Source organism: Triturus cristatus, chromosome 6 (genome assembly GCF_964204655.1).
Source record: "Triturus cristatus chromosome 6, aTriCri1.1, whole genome shotgun sequence".
NCBI lineage: Eukaryota > Metazoa > Chordata > Amphibia > Caudata > Salamandridae > Triturus > Triturus cristatus.
In genome coordinates, this window is record NC_140589.1 from 1,091,649,369 (window position 1) to 1,091,673,828 (window position 24,460).

The window sequence follows — 24,460 nt, forward strand, 5'->3', positions numbered from 1 at the left end:
AGAAGAATGATAATGACTCTGCGACCTGTCCCTCGACCTCCCACACAACCGCTACCGCTAATGGCGACTGCCGGGCCTCGAGAACCTTTCGGGACCGCTCCCGCAAAGACTTCCGATTGGTCCGGCAGTTGGAGCACAACTTGGGGTCATGGTCACGCTCCAAGCAAAACAGGCACACGTGGTGCAGATCCATCACCGACATCAGTCGGCTACAGGTACCGCAAGCCTTGAAGCTTTGCATCCCTGACGTGCACCAGGAGTGGAAGACTCAAAAGGTGTCGACAAAAGTTGGCAAAAAGTCAGTGAAAAAGTGACTGGCGGTACCGCTCTCCAGATCTGCCCCTGCTGGTGCGTAAAAAGAAGGCACTGACGTCAGCCCTGGGGCGGCATCTAAGTAGCTACCGCAACGTCATCCCAGCGACCACGACGCCAATGACGAACGCGGAGTCGACCGACGCAACCTTTTGACGCGCAGGGGTACTGCTGCTGAAAAAAAATCTCTGGATCCAGTCTGACGCCTGGGGGTAATTCCAAGGTAAGGAATCTATACCTAACCTATGTTTCTTACAGATATATCATTACCGAAGGTAAGTAACTTGTACTTTGGGAATCTGTTCAAGAGGTGAGGACTCTGCAGGTAGAAGTATCCATCTGAAGAAAAAGTTAGATGCTAAGTGGTCTTTGACACACTGCACAGTCCTCCAAGTGTTTGGTAGATGCACAGCTTTTTGGATGAGTGAGGTCAGTGAAATTGTCGAGGTGCCAGCAGCCAGGCAGGGTTTGGTGCCAAGTTTCGTGTTGGTTCCTCAGTTCTCGCTGTGACTGCTTTTGTTTGTCCTCCTTCTGTTCCAGATAGACTAATTCATCTCTCTGGTGTCAGGGGGACCCCTACATACTGAATTTAGGAGTATTTAAGGGAGTGTAGGTTAGTAGCCAATGGGCTACCTACCCTTGTGGTGTCTGCACTCCCTATATGACCACTTCCTGCGAGGAGTGGGCATAATCCTGTCAGAGTTGCTAGTTTAACCAAGACGATGGAACTGTTATTCAACTGTCCACATCAAGTGGCCCTCTTTAGGGGTGTGCCTAGCCTGGAAGTGTGACATACCTTTTGACTATCTAATGTCCCACCTGTGGGGGTGGCGTTCCTCAGGTCTGGAGGAAGCCTGGATTGCTTTTCAAAAGCGTTAGCGGCTTTAAAGCCTCTGACCTTGAGATGCTAATCTGCTACTAGCCATCCTGTTGGTGGTGGTGTGAACACCTTCTGCCGGAAAAGACATTGTTTCTGACCTCAGAGTGTGGGCTCTCCCTTGCAGGGGGTCAGAAACTCATCTGTGGTGGCAGGCTGGATGATACCAGTCAGCCAGCACACTATGTGACTAGTAGGGTTTCAGGGGGCACCTCTAAGGTGCCCTCTGTGTGCATGTCATAATAAATCTGATACTGACATCAGTATAGATTGTAACAAACACCATTACTTTCAGTGAAGCCATCATTTAGCTGGATAAGTCGTAATGACCAGTGCCCAGTATCTGTCCATAAGATGGATTCCTGATCCTGTGCAATGCATAGCAATGAAACTAAGCATTACATGGACACATCTGCTCATGCAGATGTACCCTCAAATGTAAGATAATGCAGTCTGGCTTAGGGCTTTAAGGACTGCTGTAGGGGTGACTTATATATAGTACATGCAGTGTACATGGGCATGGCACACAGTGTGTGCGCCATGTCTTGTTTTTAGAATGGTTTGCACCAGTTCACTCATCCTGCAATGGCAGTCTGCATGTATTTGGTGTGTGGGTCCCTGAGGGTGCCATCATGCATGCCATGTACTAGGGACTTACAGGGGTGCTGATTTCCTTGCCAATTTGGGTTACAATTGCACATTTGTCTTTCTTTGAGGGAAAGAGCACTGGCACTGGGGATGGTTAGCAGGTACCCAGTGCACTTCCAATCAACAAGATCAGTGCCAGTCACAAAATGGTGGGGGTGACCATGTCAGAAAGGGGCACTTTCCTGCATTGGAAAGTTATGGGCCACAATAAAAAAGATTCCACTTGTTTTGCTGTTGCAGTAGGTTCACAACCTGATGTTATTCTTGTCCTGCTGCTTCGGCGGTGCAGAAAAAAGGATGGGCAGCTGACATTGTCAGTGGTGGGTGTGCTGTGTAGTCCCTGTGACACCACATGACAACACTTCTAGTGCCAGAATGAAGCCGACGTCCCCTACCGACGAGGGAGCAGTATGGGGAAAGTGTTTCAAGTCAGTCTGGTGCTGGTATATAGATTATCCACAAAAATTATTGTTAGTGAAGTTAATTAACTTTTTCATCTGTCCCAGCACTACCCTAACCTAGCATGTCCCCCATCTCCAACTGAACCTCATGCTTACATCTTTTGTCTACTCTGAGAAGGTGAAAAATGTCAGCGGTTTCTTCCCGCCGAATTGTGCTCTCTATTTCCCTGTGTTCTGAGATTTCAATTAATGATCCTCTGGAATGGATTAAGTCTGTCTCTGCTCTACTTGAAAGAGTTGTGATTTATGACGTCTGCCAATCCGGGTTTCAGCTAATTCTTTTACAGAATATTACCATAGAATGAGAGTTCAGGAACAAGGCTAGGTTTGCTAGTGTACATCTTCCAAACTTGTGATTGATCCTCTTTTGCAGATTAGCTTATTCCTTAAAACTTACTGGCTACTGTTAGGCCACTTTTCAATAGAAAACATATCTGTGGTAAGACGTATTCATTAGAACTTTATGCCACATTACGTTAATTACCTTTTTTCTGATGGATACCTTTTTGCAGATGCTTTTTGTCTCTCTTTTTGTCTCTCGCTGAGAATTATTTGCTCTTAACAGATGTGTTTTCCTATTTATATGGTTGTTTAGCTCTGTCTGTTTCCTCTAACGCTTTTTTTGTCTTCAAATTATTTTAGGTCCGTGATGCACTGTATCAAGATATCCTTAGTAATGATCTTCCTAATCTTTTGGAGTATGGAAATCTAGCTGCCTTAACACAACTGTGGTGTACTGGACAGATCACAAATTTTGAGTACCTGACTCATTTGAACAAACATTCTGGTCGTTCTTTCAATGATCTCATGCAGTATCCAGTATTTCCATTCATTCTTGCGGATTACACCAGTGAGTCACTTGACATGAGTAATCCAGCAGTATTCAGGTAATTTGAAATTTGAGTAATAGGTAAATGAAGTCTCATTAACAAGGAATTATTGCCTTGTTAATAGATGTCTATAGTAATAGTTTGTTATTCTCATGAGTGTTACAGATCTGCTCTGGTATTGTGTGGTGTTCCTAAGAATAAATGGCTAACTGTATGTCTTTAAAAAAATGATATAATATATATATATATATATATATATGTATGTCTGTCTATCTTTCAAAAGACTTTTGAAGTAATGACCTTCATATGTTGAAGTTCTAGTGGTTGTGAATTGTATTGTGATAGGAAGCTCCGTTTATGATTATTGAGTCATGCATTCCATGATATTAGGCTTGGAGAGCCACATGTTATAGTAGGCTGACTGTTAGGAAAGGCTGTTGGACTAAAAATGGGAATGTTGGTGGTTTCTCCAAGATTTTGACTTTTTTGGAAATGTTCTCCAGTGATTTCTTTTAAAGCACACTGCGTTATGTGCTGAAAAGTTTAATACCTCTTTATTTTCTCAATGGGAAAATTATATAACATCTTTTGCTTTCGACTCTTTGATTAACTCAGTAGCAGGGGTCTAGTTCTCAATAGTGCAATGGGTGCAGTATCTCTCTGGCGCAGTAGTCCCCACTTGTACTTTTCTTTTTAACAACTGAACCTGGGTGTAAGGAGGTCATTTTTCTTGCTTGCATTATAGCAAATAACACTCTTGCTAGGTCACTGTCCAATGGATAATTTTGCCCTTTGGATGCTTGGGTAATTGCTACTAAAAAGCTATGTTTTACAATTTTTTAGCATCCCGTATTTAATTTTTTGAGACTTTTGTGATATTCCCCCCAGTATTTATATAGCATGCATTCTGCTATTAGCGTGATTTGCAGAGTTAATTAGGAGATTAGAAGACTTCTGCATTAGAAAAATGCAATGTATTAACCAATGTACATGCTGCATCAACATACAGATTCAATAAAAGTAATGCTTTTTTCATAGTTCGAAGAGGTTGGGGCGATTTTTATACATTTCTTTTGAAGTCTTTCTGCAGTGGTTTTTTAAGCACTTTGGTAATCTTTAATACCATGTAGAGGTTTCTCCTATTAGTAGTTTTCCTTAGATTCATTCATAAGCACCCACTCATTTCCTAGATTTTGATTTATTTAACATAATCCTGTGAAAACACCTTTGATGCATCACAATACCCACACACACTAATACAAGGACACCCTTGAATTACTGCAAAGCTTTTTTTCCAGAGTACAGAATCCGAACAACATGGCCTCATAGTGTAATGGCGGCTGCTTAATGAAAGTGCTCAGGACACTGCACGATCAGCCATGCGACAAAAAGACGATCAAGACATGCCTGTTTAAAGGGAGGTGGTAGCACATACCTCCACCCTAGCGTACCCTGACTGGCAGCCTCAGTTGACGAATATCCTTAAATGAAGATTATCGGTGGTGAAAGACCGTGATATGGTGATCCCCTGGATAGGGGTGATGAGAAGTTGTTCAGTGCCATTGTCCCAGCGGTGAGGGCAGTGTCTCAGACCTGTTGTCCTCCAGCCGGGGAGAAACTGAAATTCCTTTGGACGCTGACTGCTGGCTGGGATCTGGTTCAGCACAGAGACTGAGAGCACTGCTTGAGTCGGTGGTGATTTTTTTCCGTATGACTCACCCTTGCTTGCTTCTCCCCGTTTCTTTTTTGGTGGATAAGATCTGTTAATAACCTGAAACACAATTTGGAACTGGACCATAAAAACGCTCACTAGAGGCTGTTCTGAACTTGGTGTGCTAGTTGTGGCTCCTTACTAGGGCATTCAAAATAAACCAGTAGCTGCTCTTTGGTTCCTCTTTGATACCGAATGTGTGCTTGAATTGACTACTACTTGCACACAATTGCTACTCTGGACCTTTTGAGGATGAAATCTTGTAGTAAAGTCAAGGTTAATCAGCATTAGCCAAGCCAGTAGGTTTGGCGTTGGCTTTCAGCCTTTTGTCTTTGCCAATGCTTGTTTTGTCATAAATTTTGCTGAACTTTCTTGTTTGAGAAGCTGCCGGGCCCTCATAAATCTTTATTTAAAAAAAAAAAGAAGAGAAAACACTTTTGGTTTCCAAAGCACGCACTGTCAAAGTAGTCCCTGGCATCTAAGAGAACTAGTTTGCATGTGAATGTGATTCTTCTGAAAAGCTAGAATGCTACCACTCAAAGTGAAACTGTTATTAGGTAGTCTATTCTTAATTGTGTTCATTTACTTCAAAACCATTTACAGCTAAAGTATTAATACAACTTGACTTAAAATAGGCATACTATAGTTTCTTAAAGCATGCTAAAACATTTGAATTTTAATAATCTAAGATTTCATGTGTGACTGAGTTTGTTTTAATTAAAAATACATTTGGCCATTGTTAAAAATGTAATTGTACAACCAATGATGCCTCCAGTATTGGAGCTTTCATAGATTCACATGCTTGAATCATTCCCCGTCATCATGATGGGAGTCCCTGGTACATTAAATAGTAGTAATAGTGATAAAGGAAGATTGAGAGGAATAGACTAGAACAGGCCTTGGCCTCAGAGTTTATTAACCTATAGTCCTTATTAAAAGAGAGATCAAAGTTTTCCCTTAGCCAATCAGCATCGACCACCCCTGAGAGAAGCTCAGAACCTTAGTTTTTCTACCGCACGTCGTGCTAGGGAGTCTCCTCTGAGCTCTGCTCAGTTTTTCCAGTCTTCAAGAAGATTTTCTGGACTTCAACTCACAGATTTTCTGCACTCAACCCACCTCATTCCGCCCTGAGGTTCAAAATAAAATATTAGACTTCCCATAAGACGGAGAGGATCTTTTTGGGAGTCAAGTGGAAGTAGCCCTGAAATCAATAAAAGAGGACACTGATACAGCCAAGTATTTGGGGTCACTCCAATTTTGGAAACCACCTTTTCGTGGTTCCCTTGGGGAAGGGCAACAATCCTGTAGGGGAGGCTATCAGCAATACCGATATGCTTCTAACTCATCAAGTCACCAGTCTTATGGTTCCCACTTCCAGGAAAAGCTGCCTCCGCAGACATCCTCTGTTAGACCTAACAGAGGAAAGGCAGCAGGACCAGGCAAGGATGGGGGCCGTAGACAATGAGATTTCCCAGGCTCTGGCTCTAAATCCCTCACCAAATTCGCCTAGTTTTTTCCCATCAAAGACTTTCAACCGCACTGGGAAAATGTCCAACCACCTTCTCCAATGGCAAACCATTACAACGGACAAGTGGATCCTACGTCCGATAAAATTTGGACACACTCTGGAGTTTATCCAAAGACCACCTACAACCCTGCCACAGCTTTTTCACCAAAAACGCCTCACAGCTCTTCAACAAGAAGTCAAGACAATGCTCTCCAAAGGGGCGATAGAAAAGGTCCCAGGCTATCAGAGGGGCAAAGGTTTCTGCTCCCGTTTCTTCTTAATCAGAATGGAGTTAAGGCAGTGGTGGCTGTGAGAAGTTCGCCTGATGTATGATGTCACTAGTTCTAGTGTACAACTTATATCAGTCCAAACAACCCTTATGGTGATTGGTTGTAAAGTCAACCTTATAGACCAGCTATCCTAGTGGTAGCATGGACAAGAGCAGTCTTAAGCTAAACTCTGAATGGCATGTGAACCCAGCTGTGATACCATATGTAACCCCTTGAATACCAAATGAAAGGACACCACAACAGATATATATATAAAATAAAGTGTATTTATTTTAGTCAAACCCTCAGCACTCTTTATGAGATTCGAGGTAAGTACAACACAGTCTTATTCAAGCATACAGTAAGTCACACAGGTAAGTAATACAGTTAGGCCCTGGGGGCCACGCAAACCATATACTAAGTAAGTGGTATAAGGACCACTGTCACGGAAATAGGATAGGCCTAGGCCTAGGGAATCGCTGGGGCTACACTACACTACCAAAGGTTAGGAAGTGGGAGGCCCACGGGATTCAGGTGCAGAGTGGAAACACTCACGCGTAATGCGTATAATCGATAGAAATAGTACAGTTTAGAATTATTAAGATTTAGGACACTTCTGGAGTAACTAGGAAGTCGAGACTTGAGAACTAGACACTAGGATAGTCAATACCCTGATGAGCACCGGAGTACCCAAGTTACCTAGCCCACGGGCTGCGGGTGCATAGGTGTGAAGTTGCGTCAGGTTTCGTCGTCGACTCCTATGGATGCGTGAAGGAAAGATGCTGACAGGCAGTCAGTGAAGAGTGTCCGGTGGATCCCAAGGCTGGGATCAAGAAGTAGGGATACCTGCAAGCAGAAGGGACAGAGTCTGGGTCACTAGCCAGTGACCACGTGGAACCAGGAAGGAACCAGGCGATGTCACGAGATTGCAGGTGAAGAGGTGAAGCTTGTCGCAGCAGCCACGGGTACCAGGAGACGTCGAGGACGACCAGGACCAGGAGGCGAGCTGTCCCACGAAGGCTCTTGCTGTCGACGGCGTCGAAGTCGAACTAGGACTCACCAAGCCTTGGCAAGCGAAACCCACGAAGAATGGAGGACTTGCTTCTGGTGCAGACCAGGACGGTCTGGGGTGCTTCTCTTTTGCAGAGGAGCAGGGGCCAGTCTGGAGGAGCCAAACCAGCAGTGGAAAGTTAAAGGTGTGTCGTCACAGAGGTTCCTAGCCAACGGCAAGTAACCGGACAGACGCGGCAAGCAGGAAAATGCAGAAGGGCCCCACGCTGGACTCGTGGAGTGTGGGGGGGCTGATCTTCGGTGCAGATGGTGCTTGGGGTTGGGGCTTCTCAATCCCCGGTGCACAACTTCGAGGGTGCCTCAGAAGCTGCGCTGGAAGATACTCGCCACTTTTGCCAGGTAGCCGGTCCCACGTCTCTCGTCGCCTCCACGGATCTCAGCTCGGCTGTGGATGTGGATCAGGGTCGGAGAAGTCTGGAAGTCAAGGCTCTGGTCGGGCTCTGCAGTCGGTCCCTCGTAGAACTTCAGCAAAGCAAAGGGTAAGTCTCTTGATGGTGTCGGTTTGCACAGGGTGACCATTCCTTGGCCACAAGGGAGATTCTTCAGTCTTCTTCTTTCGTCGAATGTCGAAGGTCCAGAGTTTCTGTTCAAGTTGCAGGTTCAGGATAATCTAATTTCTGCAAGGCTCCGCTACCTACTGATATACTGGGCTAGTGGGCTGGGCTACCTGCAAGGTCCCTCCTATGGGTGGGACCAGGAAGGGGGGTGGCTACACCCCCTTTCCTTTGTCCAGTTTCGTGCCAGTGCTGGGGCTGGAGTGCCCCAGCGCCGGTTTGAACTGGACTATGCATGGGACACCTTGTGTGCCCCAGGCATGTCTCATTCCTTTCAGCCCTCCCTGCCCCAATACACTAAAGTCTGTCTGGGGAGGTGCTAGCACCTCCCCAAGCAGAAAGCCTATTGTCCAGGCCTCCCTGGCTGGGAGGGCTCCCAGCTGCAGGAGGTCAGACTCGTGTCTGTGGTAGAAGCATCCATTTTGTGATGCTGAGGCTTTGGTCAGAGTTAAACAGCAAAGTAGGATTTTAACATGTCCCTCCCTCTAGAAGGGGGGAATAATATCCTCATCACCAGAAATGGTATGGGGGTATTATTCCAAAGTGTTAGACACCTTACACGACATGTTTTGATAAAGCCAAACCATAGTTACCATAACCGTTTAAGATTATAAGGCACTTTAAGAGTATATGGTAGGCTATATCATAGAACAGCTATAAGGACATGGTTCTGAAAGCTGCAGACAGGCTCAGCTCATGCTAGAGCACCATCTCACATGTTAGCAAGCACTCTGCCTCCAGGATTGTTAAGGCCTGCCATAGGAGTGGCTGATAGGTACACATGTGTATTTTAAGGGTAGATATAGGTATACGATATCTAAGCAAGGGGTGATTACACAACCTTGCCCCAGCTGAGTGATCAGCCAGTTGTGTCTAATTGGAAGGCCAGGCCAGGGGTGGCATAATACATGCTGCAGCCCCTGGGAGGCCTAGGGTACACCTATGCCCTGGGTACCTAGGGTACATTGTACAGGGTCCAATAAGGTGATCCTTACCAATTGGGTATGTACCTAGGGTACATGGAGTCCATTTTAAAGAGAGAGCAGACAGCCTGAGACCCTGAATGGCAGGATCTCAGGCCAACTAAGTCGAAAAACCAGCTAGACACTAGGCAAAAAGTTGGGGGTAACCATAGTCAGATATTCACCTTCCTACAGTGACCAATTCTCGACCTCAGAAGCATCAATCTTTACCTGAAAAAGCAATCCTTAGGATGATTTCCCTGCAGGAGGTTCTGAGTCTTCTAAACAAATCAGATTACATAACCTCATTGGACCTCCAAGATGCATATTTCCATATCCCTATTCATCCAAAGCACAGGAAATATCTGAGGTTTTTGGATGCCGGTTGCCATTTTCAGTTCAAAGTACTCCCGTTTGGCGTCAAGTCAGCACCCAGGATTTTCACAAAATGCCTTGGACCAGTCGTAGCATTCCTCAGGCAAAGCCAACATCAGGTCTTCTTGTATTTGGATGACTGGCTGATAAAGGCACCTTCTGAGTCAGCAGTGCAAGCATCAACACAGCCTGCACAGATCTTTTCCGTCGACTTGGTCTCACTCTCAATCTGGAAAAGTCCAAGCACACCCCATTGCAAAAGATGGTATTTCTAGGAGCAAAGCTAGACACAGAGTGCTTAAAAGCATATCCGGCGGAAGAACGGCAGTGACGATTTTTCAGGCTGACGGCATTCATAAAAGAAAAAAAGTCTCTTTCAGCCCAATTATACAAGTCACTCTTGGGAATGGTGTCTTCATGCATATCTCTGATCCTATTTTGTCATCTCAAAATGCAACCTATCCAAAAGGAGCTGGACAAACAGTGGGCCTAGTCCAAAGGCTTGTTTAATGACATGGTCAAGGTAACCCCACGAATGCTAAAGGCTTTTGGTTGGTGGTTAGACAAAAATCACCTGTCTGTAGGGCTATCTGCCAAGCACACGCCGACACCCTTTTTAATCACCACAGATGCATCCCTGGAGGGCTGGGGAGCGTACCTCCAAGAACTGCAAGTGAGCGGCAGATGGCATAGTACTCCAAGTCAGTCAAACATAAATGTGCTGGAATTGAAAGCAGTGCATTTAGCCCTTCAAGCCTTTCTTCCCAGAATACAAAGTTTGTTGGTGCTTATCCGAACGAATAATCTTACAACGATGCATTACATAAACGAAAAGGGCGGCACACAATCTCATCTACTGTCAAGAACAGCGCAGAAGTTATGGGAATGGGCTATAACTCACAAAATCTACATCGAAGCGGAGCATGTTCCAGGAATACAAAACACAATTGCGGATACACTCAGCAGACTCACAACAGAGTTAGATCTATCCGCAACTCCCGGAACTGTAAATGCCGGTACTATGCAAGCTGGCATTGACAACTGGGGTCATGGGGGAATGCCTTTTCGGTTGCATGGTTCGGCATCTTTGCCTAGGCCTTTCTCCCCACTCCTCTTCTCCCAAGAGTCATCAGGAAGATTAAGAACGAGCCCTGCAAGCTGATTCTCATCGCTCCAGCATGGCCATGGCAACACTGGTAAACGGAACTGCTTCTCCTCTCCCAGGTCCCGCACATCCGACGATCAGTATTCTCCAACCTCCTCACGATAAACCAGGGAGAAATCCTCCATCCGGATCCCAGGCACCTTCACTTATTTGCATGGCTCCTGAGTTCAATGAGTTCAGTGTTTAGACATTCCTGACGACTGTTGAGATATCTTGGCCAGAGCAAGAGCGGATAGTACCAACATAACATCGCTTCAAGTGGAAGTTTTCTTCCTCTCCAGAACAACTCTTGCCAACTCTTGCCATACTTCCTACAATTGTCGCAATCAGGTTTGGCACACAGTTCTTTAAAAGTCCATCTAGCAGCCATTTCTCGTTACAGAAGGACACTTTCCTCTCTACCGTTGTGGTCCTCCAGGATAATCAAGAAATTCCTCAAAGGTTTGTTCTGTGCCTACCCTCAGGTAAGAACTCCACCTCCGACATGGCAGTTAAATGTGGTTCTCTCACAACTGATGAAGCCTCCTTTCGAACCGATTCACAGGGCAGAATTGAAGTTCCTATTCTGAAAGGTAGCGTTGCTTCTTGCATTAATGTCCGCTAGAAGAGTAAGTGAAATGCAAGCTTTTGTTATAGAAGAACCATTTTTACAATTCAAGGCAGATGGTCTTCTCCTCCGCACAAATCCAAAATTTACACCAAAAGTGCCTTCGGACTTCCATTTGAATGAGCCGGTGGTACTAAAGACTTTTTTCCCAAATCCATCAACTGCTGCATAAAGAACCCTCCATTCGCTAGACGTCAGGCGTTGCCTTATGTTCTATCTTCCAAAAACAAAACCCTTTCACAAGTCTTCTCAATTATTTGTAGCATACAGCGCTCCAAGGAAAGGTTTCCCGCTTTCTAAGCAGAGTATATCTAAATGGATATCCAGTGCTATACTAATTTGCCATCGCAATGCTGGCAGACCTCTATTCTCGAGGGTCCGGACCGACTCAACGAGGGCTGTGTCTACGTCTACAGCATTGTTTGCAGGAGTGTCTCTTCCAGAAATTTCCTGTGCAGCTACATGGAAGAGTAGACATATTTTTACAAGACACTACTGTTTGGATTCTTCAGTCCTAAATGATGCAGCGATGGGACAAGCAGTGCTTCGCAATCTGTTTCATTAAGGTGAGCCCTCTCTGTATACCCTCCTACATTTCAGGGCTGTAGCACATTTTGTATTATAAAGTATTTGCACTGTTAAATGTATGTAGGAACTTGCTTCTTAAGTACTATTTCCTATGGTTGTGGCTACCATGTGGCTTGGTATTTATTATCGCCTTATCTTATTAAGCTGTTCAAGGCCATTATAAATGTGCTACTTATCTGCTTTCTACTCTGATTCAAGCATGTGAATCCATGAAAGCTCCAATACTGGAGTAAGAAAAAGGTTATTTAACTGTAACTGTAGTTCTCCAGAATTGGAAGCTTTCATAGATTCGCATGCGACCCGCCCTCCTCCACGCGGGGACAGCTTACCTACCTCTATTTCTCTATATGAAAGTTAGCACTAGTGCTTGAAAATCTGAGGTTCTGAGTTTCTCTCAGGGGTGTTATAGAGGGTGGTCGATGCTGATTGGCTATGGGAAAACTTTGGTCTCATTTTTAATAATGACTATATCTTAAAGAAACACGTTAGTTAGATTTCTTACCTTAGAAAATCCCCAGGCGTCATGCTGGATCCGGAAAGATTTTTGTCAGCAGTACCCTTGCACGTTGGTAGGTGTCGTCTGTGACTCCACGTTCGTCGGCGGCGTCGTGATCGCTGGGATGACATCGTCGGAGTACTTAGACGCCGCCCTCGCAAAGTTCTTCTTTTTTCCGCGCCAGTAAGATCCGCGAAGAGCGTACCCTTAGTCATTTTTTTTTACTAACTTTTTGGACATTTTTGTCTCTCTTTTTCGAGTCGACTTCGACTCCTGGTGCCGGTAGGGATGCCCGGGTTCAAGCCGTGTGACGTCTGTCACCGACTGATGTCGGTTACCGACCCCCACCATCGGTGTCTCTACTGTCTTGGGGCCGACCACGATGACAAGTCGTGCCCCGACTGCCGGGCCTTGACATCAAAGGCTTCTTGCCTCTTCCACAGTCAACTTTGTGGCACTAGGTGACTTTAACATCCATTTTGATGACCCCTCTGACTCTCTGGCAGTAGATCTTCAGGGTGATCTGAAAGCATTCGAGATTAACCTGGTCAATTCAGGTGCAACGCACGGGAAGGGACACTTGCTCGACCCCATTTTTTCGAACTCGGAACACCTTAAAGTACTGCCCGCGCTGGTTCTGCCCTGGACAGATCATTTTATGGTTCCGGCCCTGTGGCAGTTTGATGTCCCAGTGGTACCTACACCTAGAGTATACACGGTGGAAAGAGCCTGGTCTAGGCTCCCAGTGGACACCTGGGCAGTACACTTGGAGGCGACACGTCCCCCCCCCCCCCGGGCCTGACCCGCTAGTCGCTGATGCGAACTTAAACACCTGGTTTACCAACTCGCTCGATGGAATCCTCCCTAAGAAAAGACTACTCACCAGGGGTAAGAGAGTGGGCTCAGCTCCCTGGTACACGCCAGAGCTCAGAGCTTTGAGGAAGGGTTGCAAGAGGCAGGAGCGGATCTGGAGGAGGGACTGGGGCGAAGTGAGCCGGAGAGAATACCGGGCAGCACTTAACATCTACAAATCCGCCATCCGGGCAGCGAAATTCAAGTTCTTTGAGGAGAGAATAGGACTCTCTTCTAATTCCTCGAAAGAGTCGTTTAAGGTCATCAGAGAACTTCTGCAAACCCCCGAACCTCCGGTCACTCATGACAACCCGCGTGAAAAATGCTCAGAATTAGCCACGTTCTTTAAATCTAAGATAGAAAACATCCTGGCGTCCCTCCCTCGGTTAGCGCAGGAGCAATCCTCCGAATGCAACCCTGGGTCTCAGCCTGGGGTGAGGACAGCAGAGCTGGACTCCTTTGGTCCAGTCACTGTGGACGAGGCTCTTGGGGTCTTGGTGACCCTGAAGAGTGGGTCTCCGAGAGATCCGGTACCGATGAAATACCTGAAGCAGGTAGCTTCTACCATCGGCGGCCCAGTCACGGACCTTTTGAACCTATCCTTCACCCAAGGAGTTGTGCCTCCCAGCTGGAAAGGAGCGGTAGTTAAGGCCCTCCTGAAGAAGCCCAGCCTGGACCCCACTGACCTTGCTAATTTTAGGCCTATCTCCCTGCTCCCCGGCCTTAGCAAGGTGGCGGAGAAACTTGTGAATAGGCGCCTTTCGGGTTTTCTGGAATCCAACTCTCTCTTGGGTGACTCCCAAACGGGATTTCGCCCTGGCCAGGGGACGGACACTGCCCTGCTGGCAGTCGTGGAGAATGCCAGGAGCATTTTGGATTCAGGGGGATCGGTGGCAGTGATCCTCCTGGACTTTAGTGCGGCATTTGACACCGTGGACCATCAGGTGTTACTCCAGCGGCTGTCGGGGTGGGGGTCTCCGGGTTGGCCCTGAAATGGCTCGCGTCCTTCTTAGAAGATCGGACGTTTGAGGTCTGGGAAGGCCACGAGAAGTCAACATCGGTTCCCCTCCAGTGTGGTGTGCCACAGGGCTCATCGCTGAGCCCCACACTATTTAATATCTATATGGCCCCACTGGAGAGTGTGGTACTGCCACTGGGTATCAAGATCATCAGCTATGCGGATAATACCCAGTTGGTGGTTGGGCTTCCCCAGCCGGCGAACCAACCAGACCTGCTGCACACATGTTTAGCCAGGGTCTTCACCTGGATGTGCAACTCAGCACTTAAACTTAACGGTTCAAAAACCGAACTGATGATGCTGGGGAACTCCCCTCCCTCCTTGTCCCCTAGTAGCTGGCCTAGCTGTCTGGGAGCGCCACCTACCCCAAAACAGGAGATTAAGAGCTTGGGGGTGTGGCTGGAGCAGGACCTATCCTTCAAGACACACGCAAAAAAGACCGCAGGCGTGTGTTTCGGCCTGCTCCGGTCAGCCCGGAAGATCCTACCCCTCCTCCCGATGGCCACTAGGAGGTTACTAATCCAGGGTCTCATCATTTCACGGCTGGACTACAGCAATGCGCTGTTTCTGGGGGCTCCAGAATCAACTCTAAACAAATTGCAACAAGTGCAAAATGCTGCCGCCAGGCTTTTGACGGACCTTCCCAGGCGGCAGTCAGCCCGACCTGCGCTGAAGGCGCTCCACTGGCTCCCTGTGAGAGAGAGGGTGAAGTTTAAAGCACTCTGCATGGCTCACAAAATCTTGCAGGGAAAAGGGCCCCCTATCCTGCGGAGTATGGTCCAACCTTATAAGGCCTCTCGCGCCCTCCGCTCAGACCACCAACATCTCTTGCAAGTCGCGAAAGTAAAAAAAGCCAGGACTGGCGGTAGAAGATTTTCCGTCAACGTGGCAGCATTATGGAACTCCTTTCCGCATGCCCTTCGCTCCGAAACTGGCACCTTGCGATTTCGCAATCTTTTAAAGACTCATCTGTTCCCTGCTTAGTGCTCTGCTGATTTGGTGTGTACTCTGGACGAGCGCTGGGATGCCCAAGGGTAACCACGCGCTATACAAGACTCAATAATAATAATAATAATAATAGACGGGAGCGGTCCCGCAAGCTCCTCGAGATCCGGCAGTTGGCTCCGCGCCGCTCGAGGTCCTGGTCGAGGAGGAGGTCGAGGGACCGGTCGCGGAGCCGCAGTCATCACTGCTAGTCGGGATCCAAGTCCTCGCACTCAGTTAAGTCGAGGCATGGCAAAAAGAAGTCGAAGAAGCGCCATCACTCTTCTGACTCCCCTCGCCGGTCACACGACTCGGCCGAGGGTTCGGGTGACACCACCCGCGTGGCTCCGCCGGAGCTGCAGGAGTCGCATCCGGCCCCACACCCTCGGTCCATGGGCCTCATGCCATTTTGAGAGACTTGAATATCACCACAGACTACAATATATCTAGCAACCTTAGAGAGAAGTCTAAATGGACCCCTACCTTGACTGCTGGCAATAATGTGGATATATTCCACAAATTGGTACTAGCGGACCTAGACAGACATGAAGACAGGAACACCGTTACCCACTCAACACATGACAATCTTACTAGGAAAGAACGCACTGCACTGAAAGACTTGAGTAATAACTATGACCTCACTATACGCGAGGCTGATAAAGGGGGCAACATGGTAATTATGCATAGTACAGACTACAATAATGAGATCAGATCACAACTCGCTGACCCGGAATGCTATGAGCCACTAAGTACTAATCCAATTTGGGTCCTCACAGATCACATAAACACGCAACTCAGGCGTTGGCATGGGCTGGTCTTAATTGATGATGACGAACTGACTTTTCTGAGAGTAGACAGACCAAGGTTCCCATGCTTATATACTTTACCTAAAGTCCATAAGACTTGTCCTTTTCCCCCTGGCAGACCCATTATATCGGGCATTGGGGGTCCAACAGAAAAAATCTCGGAATACGTTGACACATTTCTGAAACCCATGGTAGTCAACCTTCCTTCCTATATCAGGGACACAAAACACATTTTGAGTACCTTAGCCGACTTCACTTGGGAAGATGGGATGATCATGGTAACCTTGGACGTCACAGCGCTGTACACCAGCATTAAGAGAGAGGCAGGGATGATGGCGGTAAGAAGAATGTTGTACAATAGATCAGCAACCACTTGGGAACATACTGAGATGCTTATGGAAATGGTGATACTGCTACTAGACAATAATGTGTTCCTATTTCAGGGTGACTGGTACAGACAAAAGCAGGGTGTTGCAATGGGCTCCAGATTTTCTCCTTCGTATGCCAATATCTATATGGGATGGTTCAAAGCGACGATGATCTGGGGCCCATTGGGCAGTAGTTGGAATGATTCAATTTTATACTGGGGAAGGTATATTGATGATTGTTTTATGATTTGGACAGGGTCCCAAACACTACTCACTGGATTCATAGAACACCTTAATAACAATGATCAGAATATACATTTCACCGCGGTACAGAGCAAGAATAAAATTTCCTTTCTGGATGTGGAATTTTATGTGGAGGACGGTTGTTTACAGAGTAGACTATTCAGAAAAACAACAGCATGCAACTCTGTACTCCATGCATCCAGCTCACATCCACAACATCAAATTCGGTCGATCCCATATGGAGAACTAGTAAGGGTGAGACGGAATTGCAGCACTGACACCGACTTTGAAACACACAAGAGGAGTACCCTTAGGAGATTTAAGAATCGTGGGTACAATGAGGAGGTCCTGAAAAGGGCTGAGCGGAGAATTGACACGATTAGTAGGGTGGACACTCTGAAAGAAAAAACGGTGACGACCGAACAGGACAACAAGATCAGACTGGTTACCAGCTACAACGACTGGTCTGGGATCTTGAGACGAAGTCTCACCAAACATTGGCACCTACTGAAGGCTGACAGATCACTCAACGATTACATCAATGACAAACCAGACATAACTTTTAGACGGGGTATCTCACTTAAGAACATTTTAAGTCCGAGCTATCCTACACCTAGGAACACAGACAACTGGTTGACCACGTATTCATGTGGTTTCTCTGGTTGTGGAAGATGTACAGCTTGTAAATGGGCACACGCTAGAATCAGAGTTTCGGGGTCCAGGTGGCAAAACCTACAAAATCAGGACCAACATCACATGCCTCACCAAATTCGTGATTTATGCTATAGAGTGCAAATGTGGAAAAAAATACATTGGCAGTACCATCAGGCCACTACGAGACCGGATCGGAGAACACATGAGAGCAGTTAAGAATGGGGATATGAGATACCCCATAGCTGCTCATATGTCTATCTGCTCGAAACAAACAACTATGAAACGTTTTGAATTCTATGGGATTGACTATATACCCAGACATCCCCGGGTGGTAATAGGGAACTGACACTGAGACGTAAGGAGGCATTATGGATTTTAAAAATGAGGAGCACAGAATGTGGGATGAATATCGACCATGAGCTCCATTACTTCTTGGGCAGATAGACGGAACTGACTACCACTGCTAAGCAGTTGAGACTACAAACAAAACACATGATTAAACTGACAGAGTGGCAGATTGTGTATGTTTAGTTGAAATTAATAAATAGCTAATGTGGCTTACAAGGTTACTTTTCCATTTACGTTACACTTGAATATATATATTTGAACACAATGACGTAACACAATGACGTAATGTTTACGCCTAATTGAGCAATTCGATGTTAACCATGTCACGCAAAGTTGCACTTACACTTACTTAACAATGACTCTAAATGTTTATGTTCTTCCTTTTTTGTGTGTGTATTTCCAGACGCAGGGATATATCATTACCCTTTGTATTTCCAGACGCAGGGGTTTATTATTACCCTGTTGTCTTTCTCTACCTGTTTAAACATTTTGGACACAGGCAAACATTTTAATGTCCAACGGCTGAATTTGCTTTTTTCTCAAACAAACTATCGACCTAACCTGTGGAGAGACCTAAGGACACTCACTTTTAAGAAATATACCGACCGGCACTAATATAGCCGACTCACGCACATGTCATGTCCATATTTGAATAGAATATATGTCGCGACCGTTTTATACTTTATAACAGGCCAATGGAGGCATCTCCAGCACCGAAACGACAATACGCGACACCTCACTCGATCTAGGTATATATAAACCACGGATTGAATCTGGTCAATCTAGAATGATGTTCCATATTTACAAAAGGGACAAAATATAATGAGAGTTTTATTATTAAAGAAGCAACCTAACAGTCATAGGCCTTAGATCCGATTACGAAAGATGAAAGGCAGTTATTTAACATAGAGTCTTTTCTCTATGTCATTTGCAATGACGCGCATGATCAGGAGCAAACCCGGATATAATCTTGTTCTGATCCGCGTCTCGTGGAACCAACACTCGGAAGACGGGCTGCCATACTCGGCGGACCGTACGTCGGCATCTGGTGAACCGCTGTGAGGACGAGGGCACTCTAATTGTAGAAACACGCCAGGTATGGATAGAGCTATGTTTAGCACAGGATGGTGGAATGTTGGAACAGTACTCAAGCCGTCCGGTTGTTTATTGTATTCACTCCTCCCAAGTGTTACTAGGACTTTGGGTTATGGAGTGAGGAACCTGTAGTTTTTCATTTTGCACGGCTTAATCAGGATACCGGGTCAATCTGAAATGGTGACTTGAATCTAACCACTTACTTTGAATTCAGATACGTAGGAATCATAAGTTGTATACTTGGTAGTGTTGCTTGTGGTGTAACTATAGGAACGATTAGTCCTCTGCATTAGGTACGGGGGGAAGGGACTTAGACCCCATTCCAGCTACGTAATTGAATGTTGTCTCGAGTACTACGGTTTACACTACGGTTTTCTGGACCTTGACACGTTTATTTTTTTCTTCATAGAGAAGTGTCCAAACACGAACACCTCTCTGACGGATCTGTGGAATCCCTCGTTCCTACTTTTGAACATAGACCCCCCTTGTAGGCCGGAATTACAACCACAATAATAGTAGGTCCTGGCCAAATTTTAGCTTAAGACTTGCTCATCTGACTTACGTTTTGATTCTTTCTGATACCATTCTATTCTTATTTATTTCCCCGATCCAAATAGAATCTCCAAGAATACAAAGAGAGGTAAACATTGCACCTCGGCACATTGATATTATATATTCTGTCACGTTTGGTGAAACGATGGCTTGACGTTTATTCCCCACGACGGCGATAACGCTTTCACTACTTTACACATTTAGTATTTTCACTGAATAATCACGTCGTATCACAACCGGGCCTTTTTTCTCTCCATTTGTTTGGTTTGCTTTTAGACTTTTGCCCATCATTCCCCTTTGGGTTCTTAACTTTCTTTTGGAAATTTATTTTCCAGCATGCACCCATTCACTTTGTGTGTAATTATAATTCTAAACTTAATGTTGATTACTGTGGATATTCAATTACTGTATTGACTCTCACGGTATGAGTTGGCATTTATCTGTTTGTTTGCGCAGCCTTGAGGAAGTCGTGGGAGTACACTCCCGATGCGACGAAACACGTGTTGGCTGCGAATGGCTGTAACCTCGATACCTTACCAGAACTCGTCTTAATAAAGAAGACAAGAAGAAGATTGTATTCTGTCGTATGATTTGTCTTTTATGTACTCATATCTCATGTTTGTATTTGACAACGAGAAATATATCATTTACGTGTGCTGAGGTTTTAGTAACAAGTAACGTTAAGCTTTGGCTTACACCTGTAGAGTGTGTGGTTTCTCTACACCTTTCAGCACCGTCGTATTAGAGATTTGGTAAACCTGTGCACTTTCTCTGAAGCGCCATACACCTATGACCCATACCACAAACCTGCCTAAAAAAACAACTGGCTGATCACTCAGCTGGGGCAAGGTCGTGTAATCACCCCTTGCTTAGATATAGTATACCTATATCTACCCTTAATATAGACACATGTGTACCTATCAGCTACTCCTATGGCAGGCCTTAACAATCCTGGAGGCAGAGTGCTTGGTAACATGTGAGATGGTGCTCTAGCATGAGCTGAGCCTGTCTGCAGCTTTCGGAACCATGTCCTTATAGCTGTTCTATGATATAGCCTACCATATACTCTTAAAGTGCCTTATAATCTTAAACGGTTATGGTAACTATGGCTTGGCTTTATCAAAGCATGTCGTGTAAGGTGTCTAGCACTTTGGAATAATACCCCCATACCATTTCTGGTGATGAGGATATTATTCCCCCCTTCTAGAGGGAGAGACATGTTAAAATCCTACTTTGCTGTTTAACTCTAACCAAAGCCTCAGCATCACAAAATGGATTCTGCTGCCGCCACAGACACAAGTCTGACCTCCTGCTGCTGGGAGTGATCCCGGCAAGGGAGGCTTGGACAATAGGTTTCCTGCTTGGGGAGGTGCTAGCACCTCCCCAGACAGACTTTAGTGTAATGGGGCAGGGAGGGCTGAAAGGAATGAGACATGCCTGGGGCACACAAGGTGTCCCATGCATAGTCCAGTTCAAACCGGTGCTAGGGCACTCCAGCCCCAGTCCTGGCGCGAAACTGGACAAAGGGAAGGGGGTGTAACCGCCCCCATCCCAGGTCCCACCCATACGGCGTGACCTAGCAGGCAACCCAGCCCCCCAGATTAGTATAAGTGTGGTAGCTGGGCCCCAGGAGATTAGATTATCCTGAACCTGCAACTTGAACAGAAACTCTGGACCTTCGACATTCGACGAAAGAAGAAGACTGAAGAATCTCCCTTGTGGCCAAGGAGTGGCTACCCTGTGTAAACAGGCACCATCAAGAGACTTACCCTTTGCTTTGCTGAAGTTCTACGAGGGACCGACTGCAGAGCCCGACCAGAGCCTTGACTTCCAGACTACTCCGACCCTGATCCACATCCACAGCCGAGCTGAGATCCGTGGAGGCGACGAGAGACGTGGGACCGGCTACCTGGCAAAAGTGGCGAGTATCTTCCAGCGCAGCTTCTGAGGCACCCTCGAAGTTGTGCACCGGGGATTGAGAAGCCCCAACCCCAAGCACCATCTGCACCGAAGATCAGCCCCCCACACTCCACGAGTCCTGCGTGGGGCCCTTCTGCATTTTCCTGCTTGCCGCGTGTCTCCGGTTGCTTGCCCGTTGGCTAGCGGCCTTTGTGACGACACACCTTGAAATCTTCACTGCTGGTTTGGCTCCTCCAGACTGGCTCCCGCTTCTTTGCAAAAGAGAAGCACCCCAGACCTTCCTGGTCTGCACCAGAAGCAAGTCCTCCGTTCTTCGTGGGTTCCGCTTGCCAAGGCTTGGTGAGTCCTAGTTCGACTTCGACGCCGCCGACAGCAAGAGCCTTCGTGGGACAGCTCGCCTCCTGGTCCTGGTCGTCTTCGACGCCTCCTGGTACCCGTGGCTGCTGCGACAAGCTTCACCTCTTCACCTGCATCTTCACGACATCGCCTGGTTCCTTCCCGGCTCCTGGCTGGTGACCTAGACTCTGTCCCTTCTGCTTGCAGGTATCCTTCCTCCTTGATCCCATCCTTGGGATCCACCGGACACTCTTCACTGACTGGCTGTCAGCAACTTTCCTTCAGGCATCCATAGGAGTCAACGACGAAACCCGACGCAAGTTCACACCTATGCACCCGCAGCCCGTGGGCTAGGTAACTTGAGTACTTCGGTGCTCACAAGGGTATTGACTATCCAAGGGTCTAGTTTCCGAGTCTCGACTTCCTAGCTATACCAGAAGTGTCCTAAAACTGTTAATTTCTAATAACTTCCATTTCTATCGACTTTTACGCATTACGCGTGAGTGTTTCCACTCTGCACCTGAATCCCGTGGGCCTTCCACTTCCTAACCTTTGGTAGTGTAGTGTAGCCCCAGCGATTCCCTAGGCCTAGGCCTATCCTATTTCCGTGACAGTGGTCCTTATACCACTTCTTTAGTATATGGTTTGCGTGGCCCCTAGGGCCTAACTGTATTACTTACCTGTGTGACTTAATGTATGCTTGAATAAGACTGTGTTGTACTTACCTCGAATCTCATAAAGAGTGCTGAGGGTTTGACTAGAATAAATACACTTTATTTTATATATATATCTGTTGTGGTGTCCTTTCATTTGGTATTCAAGGGATTATATATGGTATCACAGCTGGCTTCACATGCCATTCAGAGTTTAGCCTAAGACTGCTCTTGTCCATGCTACCACTAGGATAGCTGGTCTATAAGGTTGACTTTACAACCAATCACCATAAGGGTTGTTTGGACTGATATAAGGTGTACACTAGAACTAGTGACATCATACATCAGGCCAACTCCTCACATTGGTGGCAGCGGTTGGGATCTGATCTTGCTGTTGTAATACCATTGTAATTGTGACGCAGGGCCTCTTTCGGCAGAGGGGAGAGCCTTGGTTAGATCTATTCGCCACTGAAGAGAACGTGCAATGTCATCAGTTTTGCGCGTTGGAATTTCCAAGGCGGCACTCGCTCGGAGACGCTTTGTCGCGTGTGGAGTTGCGGTCTGTTATACGCCTTTCCGCCGATACCACTTCTGCCTAGAGTGCTGAAGAAGATCTGGCGCGACCGGCCCAAGTCATCCTTGTGGCTCCGGATTGGGCACAAAGATACTGGTATCCCGAGCTACTCAGTCTGTCAATCGATCCCCCGATAAGACTGCCTCTTCAGGAGGACCTTCTGTCGCAGCAGCAGGGGACGGTCCTCCACTCGATCCTGTCCAGCCTCCACCTCCATGCGTGGAGATTGAGCGGCGGCAGTTGATGCCATTTGACTTGCCTCCTGAAGTCTGTGATGTCATTCTGGCAGCCTGGCGTCCCTCCACTAAAACGGTATACGCCTGCAGGTGGAACAAATTTGTGGCATGGTGCACAGCAAAGGCTTTGGATCCCCTTTCCGCCCCTCTTTCTGAGGTTCTCCTCTTTCTTCTTTTCCTGGCCCAGCAGGGCTCTGCTCTGAGCACCATCAAGGGATATCTTTCAGCTGTTCATGCCTTCTTAAGGCTTCCTGATCAGCCCTCTCTTTTCAAGTCCCCTATTGTAAATAGATTCTTAAAAGGCATTACTCACATGTTTCCTCCTGTCCCCTTTGTAATGCCTCAGTGGGACTTGAATTTGGTGTTAACCTATCTGATGTGCGCTCCCTTTGAGCCACTTCATAACTGTCCTCTTCGTCTTCTGACTCTCAAGACTGCTTTCCTGGTTGCCATCACCTCTGCCAGAAGAGTGAGTGAGCTCCAGGCTCTTTCTTCTAAGCCTCCTTTCCTCTCTGGCCATCAGGACAAGGTTGTTCTGAGGACTCGCCCTTCTTTTCTTCCTAAGGTGGTTACTGCTTTTCACATCGGGCAGTCCGTTACCATACCCACCTTCTTTCCGCCTCCGAATCCCTCGAAAGAGGAAGAGAGGCTCCACCGTCTGGACCCAAAACGTGCGCTCTCCTATCTGGATCGCACAAAAGAGTTCCGGGTGGATGACCAACTCTTCGTTGGCTACGTGGGCGCTAAGAAGGGACGGGCAGTGCACAAGCGAACCGTCTCTCGGTGGGTCGTTTTGTGCATTAAGGTCTTTTATTCCTTGGCTAAGAAAGATCCTCCTGTGTGGCTGAGGGCCCATTCCACTCGGGCCACAGTGGCTACTACTGCCTTGGGACTGGGAGTCCCTCTGCAGGATATTTTTCAGGCAGCAACGTGGGCCTCACTGCATTATTCCCTGGACAGCCAAGTCCGGAGAGATGGCTACTTTGGCAGTTCCGTTCTCCAGGACTTCCTGGTGTGATCTTGGTTCGCAGACCCACCACCGGGGTTGGTATTGCTGGGGTATCTATTCTAAGGTAAGGAATCTAACTAACGTGTTTCTTTCAGATACACAAGTTAATTACCTTCGGTAACGATATAGCTCTAAGAAACATTAGTTAGTTAGATACCTTACCGCCCCACCGTCCTCCCTGTTCTGCGAACCGATATCCCGGGTTAAGGTCATCCCCTTCAGGGCCCTAGTTTCATGGCACCAGTGTCGGTTTCTTGTATGGCTCTGCGTTCCTGGTGCGGAAAGCTATGTACAGAAATGACGTCAGCGCATGAGGGCGGCGTCTAAGTACTCCGACGTCATCCCGGCGATCACGACGCCGACGACGGACGTGGAGTCG

At 46.9% G+C, this 24,460-nt stretch overlaps 1 protein-coding gene across 3 annotated transcripts in view; it reads left to right on the forward strand.

Annotated features, from left to right (window-relative positions):
- Nucleotides 1-24,460, forward strand: part of LYST (lysosomal trafficking regulator) — a 3,752,809-nt gene that overhangs the window by 2,891,617 nt on the left and 836,732 nt on the right. For all 3 annotated transcript variants that reach the window (XM_085611970.1, XM_085611971.1, XM_085611972.1), the window contains one exon: nt 2,941-3,185. In XM_085611970.1, coding sequence (XP_085468096.1) covers nt 2,941-3,185 — 245 coding nt within the window. The remainder of the gene's footprint in view (nt 1-2,940; nt 3,186-24,460) is intronic.